This window comes from Neopsephotus bourkii, unplaced genomic scaffold (assembly GCF_033783945.1).
Source record: "Neopsephotus bourkii isolate Nb327-2 ecotype Australia unplaced genomic scaffold, CSIRO-AGI_Nbou_v1 NB_284, whole genome shotgun sequence".
NCBI classification, from domain to species: Eukaryota; Metazoa; Chordata; class Aves; order Psittaciformes; family Psittacidae; genus Neopsephotus; species Neopsephotus bourkii.
In genome coordinates this window covers 1,058,873-1,079,097 of record NW_026900793.1, presented here as the reverse complement: position 1 = coordinate 1,079,097, position 20,225 = coordinate 1,058,873, and the positions used below count along the sequence as shown (strand labels likewise).

General features: G+C 44.0%; 2 protein-coding genes and 4 non-coding genes across 17 annotated transcripts in view; 5 read left to right on the top strand and 1 right to left on the bottom strand.

Moving 5' to 3' along the window:
* Window positions 1–20,225, bottom strand: part of PBRM1 (polybromo 1) — a 351,134-nt gene that overhangs the window by 58,606 nt on the left and 272,303 nt on the right. For 6 of the 12 annotated variants that reach the window (XM_061346955.1, XM_061346963.1, XM_061346965.1 and 3 more), the window contains exons 1-5: window positions 6,167–6,290; window positions 3,445–3,559; window positions 2,221–2,376; window positions 1,375–1,472; window positions 655–802 (exon numbers count right to left, since the gene is read on the bottom strand). In XM_061346955.1, the coding sequence (XP_061202939.1) occupies window positions 655–802; window positions 1,375–1,472; window positions 2,221–2,376; window positions 3,445–3,483 (441 nt within the window). In that variant the 5' untranslated portion in view covers window positions 3,484–3,559; window positions 6,167–6,290. Of the gene's footprint in view, window positions 1–654; window positions 803–1,374; window positions 1,473–2,220; window positions 2,377–3,444; window positions 3,560–6,166; window positions 6,292–20,225 lie in introns of those variants that run through there. The other 6 variants (XM_061346956.1, XM_061346969.1, XM_061346958.1 and 3 more) reach the window with 5 other exon arrangements.
* On the top strand, window positions 6,373–18,422 carry GNL3 (G protein nucleolar 3). Its single transcript, XM_061346982.1, has 15 exons — window positions 6,373–6,463; window positions 6,720–6,778; window positions 7,220–7,357; window positions 7,952–8,062; window positions 8,236–8,319; window positions 8,817–8,952; window positions 9,798–9,901; window positions 14,054–14,189; window positions 14,692–14,779; window positions 15,162–15,345; window positions 15,995–16,137; window positions 16,809–16,945; window positions 17,517–17,716; window positions 18,014–18,092; window positions 18,182–18,422. The coding sequence occupies exons 1-15, from the start codon at window positions 6,451–6,453 to the stop codon at window positions 18,268–18,270; spliced, it is 1,701 nt and encodes a 566-aa protein (XP_061202966.1). The 5' UTR covers window positions 6,373–6,450; the 3' UTR covers window positions 18,271–18,422.
* On the top strand, window positions 9,011–9,083 carry LOC133208857 (small nucleolar RNA SNORD19). The gene has a single exon (XR_009724520.1). It is a non-coding gene; the product is annotated as a small nucleolar RNA SNORD19 (small nucleolar RNA).
* On the top strand, window positions 14,521–14,594 carry LOC133208859 (small nucleolar RNA SNORD19). The gene has a single exon (XR_009724522.1). It is a non-coding gene; the product is annotated as a small nucleolar RNA SNORD19 (small nucleolar RNA).
* Window positions 15,013–15,090, top strand: LOC133208860 (small nucleolar RNA SNORD69). The gene has a single exon (XR_009724523.1). It is a non-coding gene; the product is annotated as a small nucleolar RNA SNORD69 (small nucleolar RNA).
* LOC133208858 (small nucleolar RNA SNORD19) lies at window positions 15,634–15,708 on the top strand. Its single transcript, XR_009724521.1, has one exon. It is a non-coding gene; the product is annotated as a small nucleolar RNA SNORD19 (small nucleolar RNA).

Genomic DNA, 20,225 nt, shown 5'->3' with positions numbered 1-20,225 from the left:
CTTCCATTAAACCAGATTCATCCATTTTTCCCCCACTTCCTTATGGCAACTACAATAAAAAACATTAACGTCTAAAATAAGACACATACCCAATATGTGGGAATAGACATCAGGGTTGCACCCTTAATGAAATACATCATCACCTACACACAAAATCTATCGTAACTGACCATGATAATCAATATGCCTTTATTTCATACTATTAAGTGGTCAATGGAAGAGAAAGATTCAGCACTGCTACTGTACACTTCTGGTTATTTATAAACTCTTCCTATTTGAAGGAAAATCATAGTCATCTTTTTAGATTTCAAAACGTCACATAAGAGTGTGTTGTACAATGGGAAAGCTTTGATAGACAAGTATTTTTCTCAGTTTATATCTCCATTTTTGCTTTCTATCTCTTTTGGAAAACTATATGAAGATCCTCCCAACACTATTTTATAGTTTTCCACAGAAAAAATTGCTATGGTTGGACATCTTATAAAGATATGGTCAACCTTAGGGAAATACATGCAAATAACTGCAACATGTGCTGTTCTCTTACCAATAATAAAGACTAAAGAGAAAAGCTTTTTGGCCAAATCAAGGAAGAAATTAAACACAACTTGATGACCTTTTATAATGAATTTGAGCCTTTACATGTATTCTCCTCACCTTATAATAAGCCTTTGCGTTGTTGAAGAGAAGCTGAAAATCTGCAGTCAGCACATTCACGTCATCATATTCCTCCATCTTTAGCTTTTGTTGGATTTTCATTAAATCAATTGGCTGAGAAACCACTTCATAATAATCTGGCTGATTTCTGTCGCAATGGCAAAACCAGGCATTATATTTCAAGCAGCAAAACCAAACCCACAGCACTAAAGTTTGGACGTGTCAATGACTAAATAAAACAAAGTTCCAACGCATTTTTGTTACAGCTCAAACAGCTGGACAGTGGTCTATTAGTGAGCTTACAGTATTACATGCTCTGTTATCATCCTCAGTTTTCTGAGTTTGAGATAAAATTCAGTCTCTTACTTTATCTACTGTATTTTCAAGGGTCACTTCCATTAATCTTCCCAAAGACATGCCTTTATTACATTGCACCACTAATGTGGAACATTTTATAGTCGAAGGCATAGATGTTTTACGCAGATGTCACAAGAAATGTTTTAAATTAATTCAGCATATCCTTTTTTGACTGAAAAAGGGCACTAATGTTATCATGTCCATTGAATAATTACCTCAAATGCTTGGATCAAACATTGGTGTGACACTATGACAAATTCAGATTAGATTTTTCACAGCTATTAATACTAAAGTATACCTCAATATCCACTTACTCCCTGACTAAATCTCAGATTCAAGGCTTAGCCAGAACCACGGCCTTACCTTCGCTTCGGTGCCCTAATGAAAAGCTCACAAAGGAGCCTGCCCTGTTCATCTTTGTAATCTCTGATGGTGTTGTAAAGTTCATGGCATACAGCAATCTAAAATGCAAAACCAATAAAGTAATGAAAAAATAGAAAATTTTAAGAAGGTAACAAATCAAAGCCTACTAAGAATGGGAAGACAAGATGCCAATCCACAGTGTGCTCTAAAGGAGAAGTGTGAAGAAACTGCTGCATCTCACACATTAGTACAACACCTGACAAGTACTGCAGAATTCTAATTTATTTTTTTGAACACAGGGAGCTTTCTTTCAATGCTAATTCTAAATAAAACACCCAGAATGTAAATTAATTCAGTACAAATCTCTCTGAGTTATAGACATCTAAAACAAAACCAGGGGTGGTTCTGCCCTGCAGTTAATCAAAATTAGACTGCTATCTCAAAGGCATAACAGAGACACTTGTGCACTTGGGCAATCATTGCCTGTGCCATTCCCCACTTATCTGTCTCCATATTTGCTATTCAGACACAGCTCTCAACTTGTCAGTTATGATTTCAGCTCCTTCTCCAATATCCCTCCATCTGCTAAAATCATGGTGGGGCGGAAGGGTAGGAGGCAGGGGGAAAGGCAGCAAAAGCAAAATGGGAAAGAAAAACATGAAACTGGGAAGGCAAGAACAAGCCAAAACCAAATGAGATCCTAAACAAAGTTAGCCAAGGCAGCAACAGATTCAGGGCCAATATATATGTGCTACACAAGATCACCAATTTTATTAGTCTGCATTTCCCAGGGGGGGATACAGTATCACTAAGAAAAAACGCTGTCCATTATAAGATGATACTAACAGGATCTACAGTTGGGAGATTGGAAAGTCTCCTCCTCTTTCTGCTCGGGCCTGGTATGTTTGTGGAGTGGTGGGCATCATCAAAGTCTCCTCCGCTGACGCTGCTGGAAGGAGAGGTAGCTCTTCGCCTCTTGGAACCCATGGAATCCAACTTCTTCTATAATGAAGACAAATGTTCTTAAACTCATGGCACTGCATCCAAACTCTCTGGTGAGAGCTAACTATAAAGCTATCAATGCTCAGGATGAGCCACATGTATTTGTTATACTACAGTTCACTTAATCCATATATCTAAACACTAGCTTTTTGTAAATTGGCAAGACTAAAGGGAAATCAAAACGGTCCTACAGTTTTAGTCACTTATGACACCAATATAAGAAAACCTAAGGCTCACAGTAATGCACATGAATTCAGCAGCTCTTACTAGTATATGTTCTCAAACTATCTCCATTTTGATACCTCATTTCATGCATGATAGCTAAGCAAGAACCACTGTTTAGATGAAAAAGCTGTAGAGACGTGTTCAGGTCTGGTGTAAAAGCGCATCAATTCCTATAAAAAAAACCCCAACAACCAGCAAACCAACATAAACCAACCCAAAACCAGAACCAAACCAAAACAAACCCACAACCAACAAACCCAACAGGAAGTAAACAAATCACAAACAAACATTCAAATGGCTGCTGAATACCTTGTCTCAGATTCAAGCCAAAGAAAGGTCTGGACCATTGTGTGACTCACCACTCCCAGGTTAAGTGTAGGATGAATGGCTCAATCAGCAAGCAGCAGAAAAGCCACTTTCTTTTTCGGCCATATTTTTCCATTTACCAACACAAACACATATCCACCATCCAACAACAATGGTAAGTTAGGGAACAAGTTGTTGGCTCTTTCCCAGCTTAAAGCAATAGCATCAGAAAAATATGATTGTAGGTGTCTCAAAAGCTGAAGACAGAATAGATGCATCTATCCCAGCTTATACCCATCTTCCAACCAAATCAAGGAATTTCTTCTAGGAAGCACTAAGTTGATTTACAAGGTATGGCAGCACAATACAACCGCATTAAAGCATTTATATTAGAGACGGAATTAATTTGAAGCACACAAATGAGTTGAACAAGAGTAAGGTAAGAGTAATTAACAGTCAGGATAAAGAAAAGCAAAATCCTAAGGCAGAGGAATGGAGAGAATGGTGCACATACAATCAGTAATTTGCCAGATTTACCAGAGTACAACCAGCACCTCGAAAAGCCAGTCTCCTCATAGTGTCTGATGGCCAAGTACAGGTACTAGGAGAAGGTAACACTCTAAGAGTAGCAATGGTGTTAGTACAGTCAAAACTGGAAGACAAGAAAAAGGAAGGAGAGATAGAAGAAAATTGAGAGTAAATAGATAATTAAAGAATAAAATCAGAGAATAAACTGAATAATTACAGTGACAAAAAAAAAAAAAAAAGAAACAGAAGGTAGCTTATTTTAGCCTAGCAGGAACTCTACAGAGCAATTTTGTACACAGAATGCTAGACAGTTCTGTAATTTTTACAGTAAAAACACATTTCTCTAACGTTCCCGAATACATATTACAGATTTCAGAGCCACTTGCTAAAGAATGATTCATCAAGCAGAACAGGGAGTAAACATAAGCAATATCTGACCCAAGAGTGAAAACAATAAAGCAGTAACACAGAATGCAAAGCAGTATGGTGCTAACACTAAGAAAATACATTTTAAGGTCAAGAAACATCTAATAGGTTCTCTCAGTGATGGTGCACCTCCACCAGTCTTCAGAATGGATTTTTATCCTCATAAGTAAACAACATTAAATACCCAGCCATACAGGTTTACTACAGATCTACCTGTTTCAATTTCTAAGCAGTCTCTGATTTTTCCCTCTGCAAAATTTCATGTGAAACGTGCAGAACCATCATATGGCAAAATGATTGCTTCTGTGTAGTTCATACAACTGTCTTCAGTCAAACCCCAGAGACTGCTCTCCTCTTTGGTATTCTGGGCATTTTCGTAACACACACATACAGAAGAACCCCGTGCTATATTAGCAGCAATTCACCTCAGGAATGGACATGCAGTCTGTCTCTTTTGGTGCTGCCTCCAACTTTTATCTGAAAGCTACAGTATCAAAGAGCTAACAGCAGGCACATGCTGATGTGGAGGCTGTCAGAAAAGGTAAGTTCGTGGCTGTAAAAGGCAGGAGGGACTCCTGGGACAGATCATTCTGGCTCACCCAGAAACCCAAAGGTACACTCAGTCCAATCCCACCCTGAAATAAAGATGTAGGGACCCCCCTCAACCAGCACCTACAAACTGCGCAGCGGGTTCTCCACCTCAGTTACCTGAGGCACACAGCAAGCTGCAGCTCTCAGCCACGCACAGACACTGGTGCACACTTGTGCTATTATCCAGACACCTGGCCATTCTGTGTGCAGCCAAGACCATTTTCCTCCTCTAATAACTGAGGAAGGTGCAAAAAACATACCAGTCTAAACAACATCATGAATACACACTGAAAGAACTGCTTACATTAAATTCCTACTGAATGTCAGGCTCCTCTCTCTAGATCTCCCTGCTCAAAACCACAGACAACCCAATCTCACTGTGCACAGAAATGCATTATGTTTTACCTAAGAACATGTCACAGAACACCAGATTAGAAGGGACCTCGAGTTCTCCTATACTTTCTTATGCAACATAACTGCTGGCTCATGAGTATTTCAACAGTCCCACCAAGAATCTCCACCACTACAAACAACGGGAGCTTGAGCGTCGCCTTAATAAGTGCTCTCACCACCCATAATAAAAGTCACACAACCATGGACATGCCTTTAAGAAACGCTTTGGCCATTGCTAATATACACGGATACTAATATATACACAACGGGTGGAAGGCTGCCTCTCCCGAGAGCCACGCTATACTGATCCCCACAAGAATGACCCAGCCTCACCTCATTAAACGAGCAGGTTTTACATGCGTTTGAGATAACATACTTCAAACAAGCCAATGAGATTCTAGCATACTTTGAATTTTCTGCCTCCAAGTAGAAAAAATCTAAAAGCCGACAGATACCACAGAAAGTATTTGATCGTTACTGGGATCTCCCACACTTCCACAGAAATACTCACTGAAACATGGTAAATTTAGCAAACGGAACAAGGGAGGGAAACACAGCCAGCATTTCCCCCGCGTACGGATGACACTGAAGGAACCTGGCTACAACGTGAGAGTGGGACAGCGGCCATCGGACGCTCTAAAAGGACAAAGCTGACGAAGAAGCCAGCGGCACAGAACATCGATCCTTTTACCAACACCGGCACAAGAAACAAAACAGCGAAACACCGTTTCCCCAAGCCGCCCGAAGCGGGCCCTTGCCCGCAACCTTCCCTTTTCGTGAAGTGTCACTGTCGGCAGCAGTAGCAAGAGACAAAGAAAAACTCCTCTCGGGGCACCGGGCGCGCCTGTGCCCCGCGGCCTGACAGGACGGTGTCCCCGACCCGACCCGCGCTGCCCCCCACACCGGCACGGACCAGCTCCCGCGCCACGGGCCTCGCTCTCGAAGCCCCGGTAGCGGCCGCCAGCCCGCAGCCACCCGCTGCCCGTTGTCACTGCTGCGAGCTCGGCCGCTGGCAGGACGGAGCGACGGGGGCGGCGGCACCGAGGAGAAGGCGGAGGGAGACACCGGGGCCAGCGCGGTCGCCACAGCGGAGAGGAGCAGAGACAACGCGAGGGCCGTGGTAGGGCCGGGGTTGCGGCGGGATGCGGGGAAGAGGGATGTAACAGGAGAAGGCGGAGGAACTGGGCGCTCCCGGGCTCGGCCGGGACCCGCCGCGGCGGAGCTGCTGCGCGCCCCGCGGCGGCCACACAAAGGGAAGCAGCGGCCTCCTGGCTTCGGCCCTGCCGCCCCGACTGCGCGACCCCGGTGCCGCGCCGCTCACCCAGCCGGCTCCGCTCCGCCTCCGACAGCCGCGGCCGTACTCGCCCTCCGCCGCCCGCCCCGCCACCGCTGCCACCGGTACCACCGGTGCCGCCGCCGCTCCGTAGCGCCGAAGCCTCCGCTGCCGCAAAGCCCTCCCGGTCGCCAAACGCTCCGAGCTCGCACGACACCTCCGGCGAGGAAGGGCCGCTTCGCTTTGCGGCAGCGCCCGCCGGCGGGAGGCGGGCGGAGGAAGGAGCAGGTCTATCCACGTGGGGCAGTGGTTGAGCGCGGCCCGGCGGCGCCATGAAGCGGCCCAGTGAGCGGCGGGAGCGGGGCTCGGGCGGATCACGGGCGATGCCGTTGGGGAGCGCGCTGAGGCGAGGGGATGACAGGGGGGCCGCGGCTGCGGCCAGGGACACCGCGAATGGGCCGGTGGGGGGGTGGGGGGCGGAGGCGGGAGGAGGCAGCACGTGGCCGAGCGAATGGCGGCGGCATCTGACACCGGGGCTGGAGGACGCGGGACGGCGGGTGGGCCGCGGGCAGCCGGCGCTGACGGGTGCCGTGCGTTGCAGAGCTGAGGAAGGCGAGCAAGAGGCTGACGTGCCACAAGCGCTACAAGATCCAGAAGAAGGTGAGAACCGGCGGCCCCGGTCGGTGCGGAGCCCTTGGGGCGGGGGCAGGCTGTGGCTACGGGGTCTCCACGCTGACTACTTCAGCGGCAAAAGCGGGGATTTAAGTTTTAAAACTCTATATACCCATGTATATATATATATAACTATTATATAGCTACTACAGAAACGTGTACGCAATAAGGAGGCTGAGCTGTAGCGAAGAGTTACCTTTCCAGTTACCATTGGCCCGGGGATGATGTAGGAAAGAGCGTACATATTTTGCATTATTTTTGGCTGGTACGTTCAAGTGTAGCTTTGTGATGAGACTTTATGCAAGAAAACACTTAGCCTAAATCAGAAACGTACCGATTCTTACTCTGTATCTGTAAATAGGAGGGATACATCCCCCTTTCCTCCTTTTTTTCCTTAGACTGAAAAAATATCCTTGTTCCTGTCCTCAGATCAGAGAACACCACCGAAAAGTCAGGAAGGAGGCCAAGAAACGTGGACGCAAAAAGCCTAAGAAAGATCCTGGTGTTCCTAGTGCTGCACCATTTAAAGAACAGCTTCTACGGGAAGCAGAGCAAAGAAAACAGAGGGTAAAATACAGTTTGTGCTAAAGAGTTCAAGAACCGAGACCATTCCTGTCTTCCGGAGAGCTTTGTGTGCGTGTGTATGCACATGTGCGCACCCAGAGGTGCACTCATGGTTGATTGATGATCCTGTATTTATTTCCAGCATTATACAGTGTGTAACAATTTGTCCGTTTTATCACCATATGTATAAACACACTGGAAATGTCATTTCTGATGTGATCCAAGTTGCCTGGGAGGCTGAGATACACAGATATTGCATCAGAATGTTAGGTTTTGGCATTATGTGATTATTCAGAAAACAGGGATCTGCTGTCTGCAAGATGGTGTAATGTGACATGAGAACGCCACCGTTTTCAGCTCCCATGTGTTTGCTGCACAGCTGTTATTTTGGGGTCTGTACGGCCTCTGGTTTTGAGGCAGTTGAAGGCAACTATTTTCAGAGTAGGATGCAAGAAAAGTTGTCAGTGTCACATGGACAGCCATGACTTCTGACTGAGCTGCCTCAGGCACTTTGGTCAGGAATAAGTAAACAGGGAGAAAGAACAGTCTTCCTTCCCAACTATGTTTTATCTGGCTTGGGGTTTTGTTTGTAATCAGCTTGAAGAACTAAAACAAAAGCAGAAGCTCAACAGACAGAAAGAACATGAAAAGAAGAGGAAGCTTGAAGCTAAAAAGAATGCCAAAATTAAGGAAAAAGCAGAAGGAAAGGTAAGTGTCTGGTATGATTTTGATTCTTTAAATCTTATAGAAGCAATAAAAGCAATCCTGAAGCTACATTTTCTTAAGCAGTGTGTTACGTGTTACATATTTATGCTGTATAAGCATGCAAGTATAATGCACTAATTTTCAAATGATTCCCCTTCATTTTTATTTGCATTCAGGAATCCTCTGTAAAATCTAAAGCAAAGGCTAACAAATGGCTGGATAAAAATTCAAAGGAGTCATTCTGCAGCGAGCTCAGGAAGGTGAGACGCGTCAACTGTTTTTATATAATCTGATGAGAGTCAGCAGTGAGACCACTTGTTAGTTTCCTTTTTTGCATTCCTGCGCAGCTGCTGGAGAGTGTAAAGGTTGCTTGTGCTAAATTTAACACTCAAGTAAGGGATTTTACAACAGTAACTGCGAGGGTTTCAGTCTTGTCTGGTGTGAGCTACTGAGACATTCAGCACTTTGAGGCATTAGACTTCTTGGGCCAATGCCAGTACATAGTGAGTAATCAAAAAGTTCTTGCAGTAAGGAGGTACTAAGGATTTCTTGCCTTTGGAGGAAAAAAGATGACAATTGCTTCAGCTTTTCTGGTTTGTAGTTCACAGGAAAGGAGCTCCAACAAGAACAGTCATAGGGAACCTCACCAATCTGTGAAATTTAACAGTAACTGTTGTAAGCCACAGCTATTCCAGAGGTGGCATCTGTCAAATGCTCTGTAATGTCTTATTTGAAAGTCTTCTCTTTTCTCACCTAGGTGATTGAGGCCTCAGATGTGGTTCTAGAGGTTTTAGATGCAAGAGATCCAATGGGCTGCCGGTGTCCTCAACTGGAGGAATCTGTAACTTGCTCTGGAGGAGGCAAAAAGCTAGTGTTGGTTCTGAACAAAATTGGTAAGAGGCACAGGTTTTTTTGAACTGCTACTTTGGTCACTGTGGTCCTGTGGCATATGAGCTATGAAGAAGATTTTAAGGGAATCTGGGATTCAGCTGAAGACATAAGATCCAACTCTGAGCTCACTGCCCTACTGAATGGGTCACATTTCCTCCACCTTTTGTCTATTTTGCTAAGAAAACACAACAGACAGTTACACGCACATTAGCCCATTTCTTTTGCAGTAACTTCTGAAGGCTTCAGCCAAATTTGGGAGAAGTTAAAGATCTTACTGTTTAACATTTTGGTGAACACAGGTGAGTAGGCAGGTCACCATGCTGGTCCCCACTGAGGCAGTGGCAGTTAAGGATCAGTAAGTGAGTGCAATAGTTGGATTTGAAATTTGTCTTTGGGAAGTATTTTCTCTTTCATTACTATATGAAAGAGTCCACAGAAAAGGTGAAACCGGCTAAAAAGGCTGGATATTACTGGAGTTACCAGCAGTGAAAAAGAGCAAAGGGAACTTTGTATTAGAGTAGCCTTCGCAGGGATGATGAGATAATCCTTAACAGAACATCACATTGTACTGTACAAAGTTTTGTAGCAAGATCCCAGCATTAAAAACCCGATACAGAGGCCTAATGTAACTCTGGTATGTTCTGCTTGAGGCAGAAAATACAATTTATTTGCAACACTGGTTGCCTTTGGGCAGTATATCCAGTACATATAGAGTTTTCAGCCAAACATTGTTTGTCATAAAGGAGCGTACTAAATACAAAATACAGCTTTGTTTCTGGCTCACGTTAGATTTCCCCCCCAGAGTGATATTTAAGATTCAAAGGACTGACTGTGCTCTTTTTTCCAGACCTAGTGCCAAAGGAGAACTTAGAGAAATGGTTGAATTATTTGAAGAAGGAGTTTCCAACAGTTGCTTTTAAATCAGCAACACTGATGAAAGACAAGACTCTGGTAAGAGCACTGCAGGCTGTCTCACAGTTAAGCCATACGCGCTTGTAATCATACATGTTGAAACACGTTGAGAAATGGGAACTCTTGTCCTTTAAAATTCTTTTTCCCCTTGTTTGATTATACTGCCATGACTGGTATATGCCTTTGCACTTTGACTAAGCTTTGAGGGAATTCTTGTTGTTGAAATACCTATCATTATTTGTGCTCAGGGTGCTGGACTACAGAAAAAGCAATTCTTTTTTCTTATTGTAAGGAGGAAGATGAGGAATAGGATGGTTGCACCAATAACATCTGAATTGTGTGTAGGTAAAGTGGTGCAGGCAGTACTACTGCATTCATCCTGATTGTAGCTATCAATAAAGATAGCACCAGACATTATCTCATAAGGAGTATAGAGGGATTAGCAGCCTGGGTCCTAGTCTCAACTCTTTGAAGATGCTTATTTGAGTCATATAAATACATAATGCTTTACACGTCTTAGCTCTGATAACAGCGCAATGAAACAGACCCTCTCACAAAATGGTGCGGGAACTGCAATGCAGAGAGCAGGTTTTGAAATCCTTCAAACAACTGAAGAAGATGAGTGAATCTGCAGGTTTAAGATTCTACCCTCTAAAAGTTCATGGTTATTTCATTGCTGCACCACAAATCTGCAGTAAAGCCTGAACTGAATTCACAAGCCCTATAAGTTGGTTCACATTCCTTTTGCTCTTAGTAGTTGATGGCTACCCTTTTTATTGTAACTTAACTGATCAGCCAATTTCTTAAGCTAATTCCTTCTGTTTAAAAGAACACAGTAACAGAATCATAGAATAAGTTGGGGTTGGAAAAGACCTTAAGATCAAGTTCCAAACCACCCCTGCCATGGGCAGGGACACCTTGCTCTAAATCATATTACCCAGGGCCTCATCCAGCCTGGCCTTGAACACTGCCAGGGATGGAGCATTCACAACTTCCCTGGGCAACCTATTCCAGTGCCTCACCACCCTAACAGGAAAGAATTTCCTCCTTATATCCAATCTAAACTTCCCCTGTTTAAGTTTTAACCCATTACCCCTTGTCCTGTCACTACAGTCCCTAATGAAGAGTCCATCCCCAGCATCCCTATAGGCCCCCTTCAGGTACTGGAAGGCTGCTCTGAGGTCTCCATGCAGCCTTCTCTTCTCCAGGCTGAACAGCCCCAAATTTCTCAACCGATCTCCATATGGGAGGTGCTCCAGTCCCTGATCATCCTCATGGCCTCCTCTGGACTTGTTCCAACAGTTCCATGTCCTTTTTATGGTGAGGACACCAGAACTACACACAGTACTCCAAGTGAGGTCTCACGAGAGCAGAATAAAGGGGCAGGATCACCTCCTTCGACCTGCTGGTCACGCTCCTTTTGATGCAGCCCAGGATACGGTTGGTTTCTGGGCTGCAAGCGCACACTGAAGCTGGTTCATGTTCACTTTCTCATTGACCAGCACCCCCAAGTCCTTCTCCGCAGGGCTGCTCTGAATCTCTTCTCTGCCCAGCCTGGAGCTGTGTCTGGGATTGCTCCAACCCAGGTGTAGGACCTTGCAGTTGGCATGGTTAAACTTCATGAGGTTGGCATCAGCCAGGGACCTCACAAGCGTGTCAAGGTCCCTCTGGATGGCATTCCTTCCCTCCAGCGCATCAACCGAACCACACAGCTTGGTGTCATCACAAACTTGCTGAGGGCGCACTCAATCCCACTGTCCATGTCAGTGACAAAGATGTTGAACAAGACCGGTCCCAACACTGATCCATGAGGGACACCACTCCTTACAGGTCTCCAGCTGGACACTGAGCCATTGACCACAACTCTTTGCGTGTGGCCATCCAGCCAGTTCTTTATCCACCGAGTGGTCCATTCATCAAATTGATGGCTCTCCAATTTACAGACAAGGATGTCGTGTGGGACAGTGTCAAACGCTTTACACAAATCCAGGTAGATGACATCAACTGCTCTACCGCTGTCCATCAGTTCTGTAGCCCCATCATAGAAGGCCACCAAATTGGTCAGGAAGGATTTCCCCTTAGTGAAGCCATGCTGGCTGTCACCAAGCACCTTATTGTTTTTCATGTGCCTTAGCATGCCTTCCAGGAGAATGTGCTCCAAGACGTTGCCAGGCACAGAGGTGAGGCTGACTGGTCTGTAATTCCCCGGGTCATCCATTGTCCCCTTCTTGAAAATGGGGGTTATATTTCCCTTTTTCCAGTCTTGAACTTCACCTGACTGCCATGATTTTTCAAATATGGTGGCCAGCAGCTTAGCAGCTTCATTCGCCAGCTCCTTCAGGACCTGCGGATGGATTTCATCAGGACCCATGGACTTGTGCACAATCAGATTTTTAAGATGGTCTCGAATCAGATCCTCTCCTACAGTGGGCCCAAGGTCTTCATTCTCGCAGTCCCTGTGTCTGCCTTCCAAGACTTGGGTGGTGCGGTCAGAGCCTTTGCTAGAGAAGACCAAGGCAAAGAAGTCATTCAGAACCTCAGCCTTCTCCAAATCCTGCGTAGCTAGTTCTCCCGAGAGCTTCCTGAGGGGGCCTACATTCTCCCTAATCTGTTTTTTATTTGCTGTGTACCTGTAGAATCCCTTCCTGTTATCCTTAATATCCCTAGCCAAGTTTAATTCTAACTGGGCCTTAGCTTTCCTAACCTGGTCCCTGGCTTCCCGGACAACATCCCTGTACTCTTCCCAGGCCGCCTGTCCTTGCTTCCACTTTCTATAAAACTTTTTTCATTTGAATTTTCCTCAGGAGCTCCTTATCCATCCAAGGAGGTCTCCTGGCCCTCCTGCTGCACTTCCTTCTAGTTGGGATGCAACGCTCCTGAGCTTGTAGCAGGTGATCCTTGAATATCAACCAAGAGTCTTGAGCCCCCCTGCCCTCTAGGGCTATATCCCATGGAACCTTACTAAGCAAGTTCCTGAAGAGGCCAAAGTCTGCTCTCTTGAAGTCTAGAGCTTGCTGCACGCTCTTCTCACTGTCCTAAGGATCTCAAATTCAACCATCTTGTGGTCGCTGCATCCAAGGCTGCCCTGGAGCATCACATTTCCAATGAGCCCTCCCCTGTTGGTGAGCATGAGGTCAAGCATGGCACCTCTCCTTGTCAGTTCCTCTATTACTTGCAGAAGGAAGTTGTCTTCCACACAATCGAGGAACCTCCTGGATTGCTTGTGCCGGGCCATACTGTCATTCCAACAGATGTCAGGGTGGTTGAAGTCACCCATGAGAACGAGGGCCTGTGAGCCCTGAGATAGGCTTTTCCTATCTGCCTATAGAGTGCTTCATCCACAGATTCCTCTGGATCAGGGGGTCTATAACATATCCCCACAGTAATGCCTCCCATCGCTATTTTCCCTTTAACCCTGACCCACAAGCTCTCTGTTAACTGCTCACCAGTCCCCAGACAGTTCCATACTCTCCAGCCTATCCCTAACATAAAGGGCAACTCCCCCTCCGCACCTGCCAGGCCTGTTTTCTAAAGAGCCCGTAACCTTCCATTCCAACACTCCAGTCATAGGAGCCATCCCACCATGTTTCTGTGATGCCTACTATATCATACCTCCGTAGATGAGCACACATCTCTTAATTCCTCTTGTTTGTTCCCCATGCGACGGGCATTTGTATAGAGGCATCTGAGCTGAGCTCCAAATGAAGCCGGCTCATTGGCTGGAGCAGCCGGAATATCTCTGCATTGGTCCAAGCATTTATTATAGGTGCTGGCAATTGACTGTCATCCAAGACTCCGTCCAACCTGGCCTTGAACACTGCCAGGGATGGAGCATTCACAGCATCCTTGGGTAACCCATTCCAGTGCCTCAGCACCCTAACAGTAAAAAACTTCTTCCTTATATCCAGCCTGAACTTCTCCTGTTTAAACCCATTGCCCCTTGTCCTGTCGCTACAGTCCCTAATGAAGAGTCCCCTCCTAGCATCCTTATAGGCCCCCTTCAGATAGCGGAAAGCTGCTATGACGTCTCCACGCAGTCTTCTCCAGGCTGAACAGCCCCAATGTTCTCAGCCTGTCTTCACCTAGTAGAGATTATTACAGTCAATAAATAAATCTAAGCAATATGTATTTACTTTCCTAAGCAGCTCCTGCCCATGGTTTGGGGTTTTTTTATGCCTTTGAATCTTGTAGCAGGAGCAGTCCACAAAGAGACGTGCACGTGTTGATGTATCGAGAACCAGTGAATGTCTTGGAACCAAATGCCTTTTGAAACTTCTGCAAGAGTATGGCAAGACTCAAAACAAAGCCATTCAGGTTGGGGTTGTAGGTAAGTTGTTTAGAGAGACAGGAAGAGTTTCTTTCTCCCATAAAGCTCTGGTATCCTGTATTATAAATCAGGTAAAGCAATTAACACATGAACTGCTAATAGGCTTTCTTGTCATTGCCCTTACTTTCATCTAAGACTTCAGTTGACAATGATTTATGTTACATTTAAACGTATGTATGCAGTGTCTGTGACCTGTGAGAGGCATGTTGTGTGAGCCTTTAGCTGATACACCAGCTTAGGACAACAAGAGAAGCAGGTTACGTATCACGCAGCTTGTGGTGTCTTCCTCCCACCTGATACGATACGTGATGTTACACTCCGTTACCAGTGTGAGAAATGAGGATATGCACTTTGTCTTACTTCTGTAGTGAAGACTTCAGATCCAACTCTGATCTCACACTGAAGATGTACTTTACCAAAGACACCTGAAAGAAACAATTTTTGATTAGTGTCACATGGGCTTAGTTTTCTTACTTACAAGGATTTATGTGGTTTTCTTCAGGTTTCCCTAATGTGGGAAAGAGCAGCATAATCAACAGCCTTAAAGGAGTTCGTGCTTGCAACGTTGGTTTAACAAGAGGTGTTACCAAGTAAGCTGAGTGTGATAAAAGCTGTTCATTTCCCTGTTTGTTGTTGTGTTCAGATTACCTTGAGTTTGTGTACAATTTCCATCCATTTGGGGGAAAATACGCCCCTGTATGCAGTTTTTAAATGCACATTTCCCTTTGCCAGGATGGAAGATACTGATCTGTTTGGTGCAAACTGTCAACAGAGAGCACTGGGTATATAAACTTGCTCTTTTTGTACCTTTGGATTTCTGTCCTATGCAAAGCATATGATGAAAAAGCACTGAAACTGACTCTGTATGAAGTGTATTCAGTCCAACAGTGAGCTTTGTGTCTTGCACCCCTCACCATTACCAGTCCTTTGCTTAGTTGTTTATCTGTTCACAGTGTGTTTCTCCCTGAATAGGTCCATGCAAATCGTGCACATTGATAAACAGACAAAGATGTTGGACAGTCCAAGTATAATTGCAGATCCCTCCAACAGTGCCCTGGCTCTGGCCTTGAGAAGTATCATAGACACCGAAGAATCAGACTTAGCAGATCTGCTTGAAGGAATATGTGCAATTCTAAGTCACTGCAATAAACAGCAGGTGAGCTCTTAGCTTTTTCCATATCTCTCAGTGCATTTGACTTCTCAGGGTTTCTTAGACCAGTAACAAAAGTTTGTTTCACTTCTGCTAGTTGTGGTGCTTTTGCATTGCTTTCTTCTAATCAGACAGAATGGCAACACAGAGTGTGATCTTTCATCCTTTGGAATGGAAGGCAGAAGCAGCATGTCATGATCCTGTCAGCCAGAGGCTCTTTTTTCCTATAACTTTCCTGATTAAAAAAAAACCCAACCAACTTGCTTTTAAGATGTCATTACAGTATCAGAGAATGAAAAATGAAGATCTCTGACTCTTTCCTATTATTACAGTGAAGACTTCAGATCCAACTCTGATTTCACTCTAGTTTCAAGTAGATTAACCTAAGCCTAATTTCCATTCAGTTTTGCAAGAAGTGTTTTCACAAACCAGTGTGCTGTCTCTGTACAACCACTACTATGGGTGAATGGCAGATGAATTTGTTGTTGAAGTTGGCATTTTGCTTTGGAATGTTTACTCCCATGTCCAAGAGAAAAAAGGCTCTTCACATACACGTTCATCCTCATAATCCAATTTTATTTGCTCTTTTTACTTCCTAAACCTTAGGAGAAAACTGGGTACCTCTTTCTGAATGCAGTGTTTTCTTCTGCTCTAGGTTATTATGTGCTATAGTATCCCAGATTTTGAGAACCCTGAAGAGTTTTTAGCTTTACTGGCTCAGAAAAGGGGTATGTTGAAAAAGGGAGGTGTTCCTGACATAGAGAATATCACTAAAGTACTTCTTTGTGACTGGACAGGGTATGTATGTATGCCGTGAACTTTGCTTTATGCTGCTCACCACTTCTACTTTGTTAATCCAGCACAGCAGGGGCCACGTTTTACTGTGCTGAAGAGTGATGGGTTGTCTAACAGGTACAGACAACACCATCCATGGACAACTTTCTAAACTAGTGAAGGATACGTGGAAGGAATCAAATCATGTTGCACATTACTCCAGTTTGCTGACTTCTGCTGTAACTGCTAGGGAAATTTGCCTTCCTCTTACGTACTGAGTCCATGTCGTCCTCTTCCATAGCACAGAGATGTGGCAGATTTTCTGTAGGAATTCATAGTGGTTCCTGTATTATAAAAGTGGGAATAAATGTAACTCAGAGTCAATAATTGAGTGTGACTATTTCCCTTGCTCAAATGATTCAGCTGCTTTTACAGCTCGTGATTTTACACGCAGATGATTTGTGGTGACAAAGCATGCCGTTTCTGTTTCCTTTCAGGAGTGGGCTCTCCACTTAATCTGTTACAACTTAAGAGCCAAAAATTAAATAGCTATTTAACTGCTGTTAAATGGATAATAAATGAGTCATTAGGTTGAGAAATTTGAGAGGCTTGTGCTCTGGGTTTTATTTTTAACTACAGTGATTTAACTGTGTTATCTTTGGTTGGTTTTTAATGCTGATATTTTATTTTCCCAGAGCTAAAATAAGCTACTACTCACAACCTCCAGAATCTCAGACACTGCCACCATATCTTACAGAAGACAAAATAGCTGAAATGCAAGAATGCTTTAATTTTAAGAACCTAGAAGAAGAAAACAACAACACTGTTCAAGGTAGGACTGTTACTGTAATGCACTGCTACCATTAAAACTGGGTAGTAGTCATTTTTATGGGAGATTTTGAAGGGAAGTCCTCCTGGGGTTTAGATGATAGCTTTGCCAACATGCAGTGAATAGTAAGAGCCTTTTAAGAAAGAAATGGATTCAGATGCAACAAAACGGTGCATCTGTGTGCTGCCTTAACACAAGTTACCCCTGCTAGTTCTTACTTTCTGCTCATCTGAACTAACCCGTCTAAACAGAAAACAGGGGTAAAGACTGTTGTGGAGCACATAAACCATGGCTGATTTGGCCAACAAAATACATCTTACTCAGTACAATCAGTGCTCCAATTCCAAGTTTTCCAGCTCCTACCAGTCTTCCATAGATGTCTTAGGGAACGCTATTCTCAGAGAATTGTCCTTTGCTCTACCTGCTTACGTGGGAGTGGCATCTTGTGGAAAGGATGAGGCAGGACTGTCTTTCCCTAGCCCTGACCTGAAATGCCTGCCCTCTCAGGGGTAGGCATTACATCTGGTACCATCTATCAGTGACTCAACAGACACTTCCTATTTTTCTGTCTCAGCTTTAAAATGTCCCAGTCCAGCAAACAGCATAATTTTTCAGTCAGCTGGTATGGCAAATGGGACAATAGTGATAGAGGAAGCATCAGAGTGGGAAAACTTGGAAACAAGCAAGGAAGAGGAGGAAGAGGAAGAAGAGGAGGATTTCACAGAAAATGATGATGATCCAAACAATTTGGAAGAAGAATTGGCTGTCGAAGAGGTAAATCAGGTTTCATTAGGCTGCTTCTACTTGTTTAGATCCTGACACCACTTAACCAGTCAGTATCCTGCTGTAAACTGAGAAGGTGTTGGCACTGTGGAGCCACCAGAAAAATCCTGGAGATAAGGGTTGGGTTTTTTGCTTAATTAAAGAATAAACATTATTCTAGGTCAGTGTATTCCTGAGCAACTACAGAAGGGGATGTCCACACTATCAGCAGTCTCTGTTAGGTTTTATTTGCATGAGGACTTCATTAGTGATGTCTGAATAAGCACATCTGACCTCTCTGTCTTGCAGAAAAGCAAAGTTCAGATCACCAGGAAAACAAAGCTTGGAAAACAAACAAGTCCTACAAATTCAGAAAGGCAAATAGCAGGTCTGTATTAAAAACCCTGGCTTGAAGTATAGCCTCTTGTACTCTAGAACTTGCATTGGTTTCAGTAACACATGATTTTCTTTTCTCAGAAAGCGAACATTCCAATTCACTGTTGCTCAACTTGGATAAGACAGCAGATGAAAATGATGCCTACGATTTTAATACGGACTATGTGTAAAGGATTGTGTACAAAGACACTGTTTGGAGACTCATTATTGGCTTTCAGACCAGTCGAGTACTTGTGTGGTGGCAGAAGTTCGAGGAATACTGCATAATAGAGCTGCTGCAAAGATTCACAAATATTGCTGTGTCCAATAATGTATATAATAGTGTTATCTCCTCTCCCTTGCTGATTCCAGATTTTAGATAAGGCAAGGAAACTGTGTGCATCTTTATTTCTTGTATCAAAGCCTATTTTAAAAATTCCTATTAGACTGAGTTAAGTCTGTTCATTTTGCCTTATAGAAAAACGTCTCAAAAAGAAACTCTTAGCCTTTTTCTTTGAAAAACAATGTTAAACATTTAATTCTGGTCATGTTGAAGAAATTAAATTTCAAAATAAGTTTTCATCCTCCATAAGATTTGCTTTTCTTAAAGGACTACAGACACTGTACTAGAACATGGCTTAAATCACTTTTTAGTATGCTTTTACAAAGCTTGTAGGACTTTCATGTGTCAGGGTTGGCCAGAAAACACTCCTTACTTTAGCTGGACAAAAATGTTTCATCTGTCTGGGTGCCTACGCTCTGAGTTGAGGCTCCTGGACGCTGATCTCCCTCCCCGCTTCGGTGTTGAAGGCGTCCTCTCTCGAGCTGCTCACCTCGGCGATTGCAGTAATTGTGCTCTGTTTCTGAAGTCATTTCTGCCTTGGCGAAGCACCTTGTGTACCCCGTTTTTCCTCCTCCCCACCACTATCAGGGACTCCAGTTTACACTTTCCGGTGTATTTGGATGGTTCAGCATCTGTAATAGGCTGCCAGTGGTAAGAAAATAAATCACAAAGTTTGTTCACTGGAAAAGAACTTCCAAGGTCGCAGCCTTTATTGCACGAGCGGAGGATTTCTTTCCCAGTGCTGGTCCTTAATATTTTCTGTAATAATTGAGTTAAACTGCACACAGAACCTGTTCTGTGAGGCTTGCATTCAAACACAGGCTAATCTCACCTTGCATCTCGAAGGAATGTAAACTTCCTGTCTAGAAAGAATTGAGATTCGGATTTGAAGTTACTTAAAACAATTGTTCTGAGTTTTTTACTAGTCTGACAAGTAGATACAAGCTTGCACAATTTGTGACTTGCATTTGGTTTTATCTTCAGTGTATTCTCAGTGAAGAAGCTGCTTAAAGCTGACAAAGCAGCTGTGAGTTGCCATTAATCATTATTAATTTCTCAGCTGCCTGCTTCAAGAAGTGGGCTTAATGCAGGTTCATTGAAACCAAGGTGGAAGGAGAGGCTGAAAAATGCTGTCCTGGCTCAAGAGGCAGATGTGTACGGTTGGGTTAGCATGCTCTTCTAACTAGAGAAGGCTGTTCCACTGCAAAAACCAAGACAGTCTGGCCAAAACATGCAAAGACACAGTAAGATGAGTCATTAGATTATGCTCAGGAGTTTTTTTTCTGTGGGTGTGTACTTCACTGAGTGTATTGAACTAGGGTAGAGTATTCCCTTTCTAACTCTGGGGGCTTTGCTGTGCCTCCGCAGAGTGTAACTCTGAAAGCAGTAATTTTTAACGTACGGGTTGACTCTGGAGAGAAGCTGTCAAAGCAGCTGCAGGTAGGGTAACCCTCAGAGAAGGCTCCTGTAGCTCAAGAAACAGAGAATCCCTCTTCGAGAATATGGTTAAAAGACCATGGTTGTTATGTGAAAGTTTGAGCATGTGGATTCCAAAGCTAACTCCAGCTCTGCCTTTTCATATGCTAAATAGTAAAATAGCCACAGCCTGAGGTGTAGTAGCCAGAGGTATTTGTGATAGATTGTCTTGTGGATGTGTTACAAGAAGAGAATGTCCTTAAATTGCCTACCCTTTTAAAACTTCAGTTATAAGGTCTTCTGTGAAATGAACAAATCAGTTTTATTTCAGGACATGAGCAACTCTGCAAAGACTGGTCTTTTGACAAAGCCTGGTTTCACTAAAAA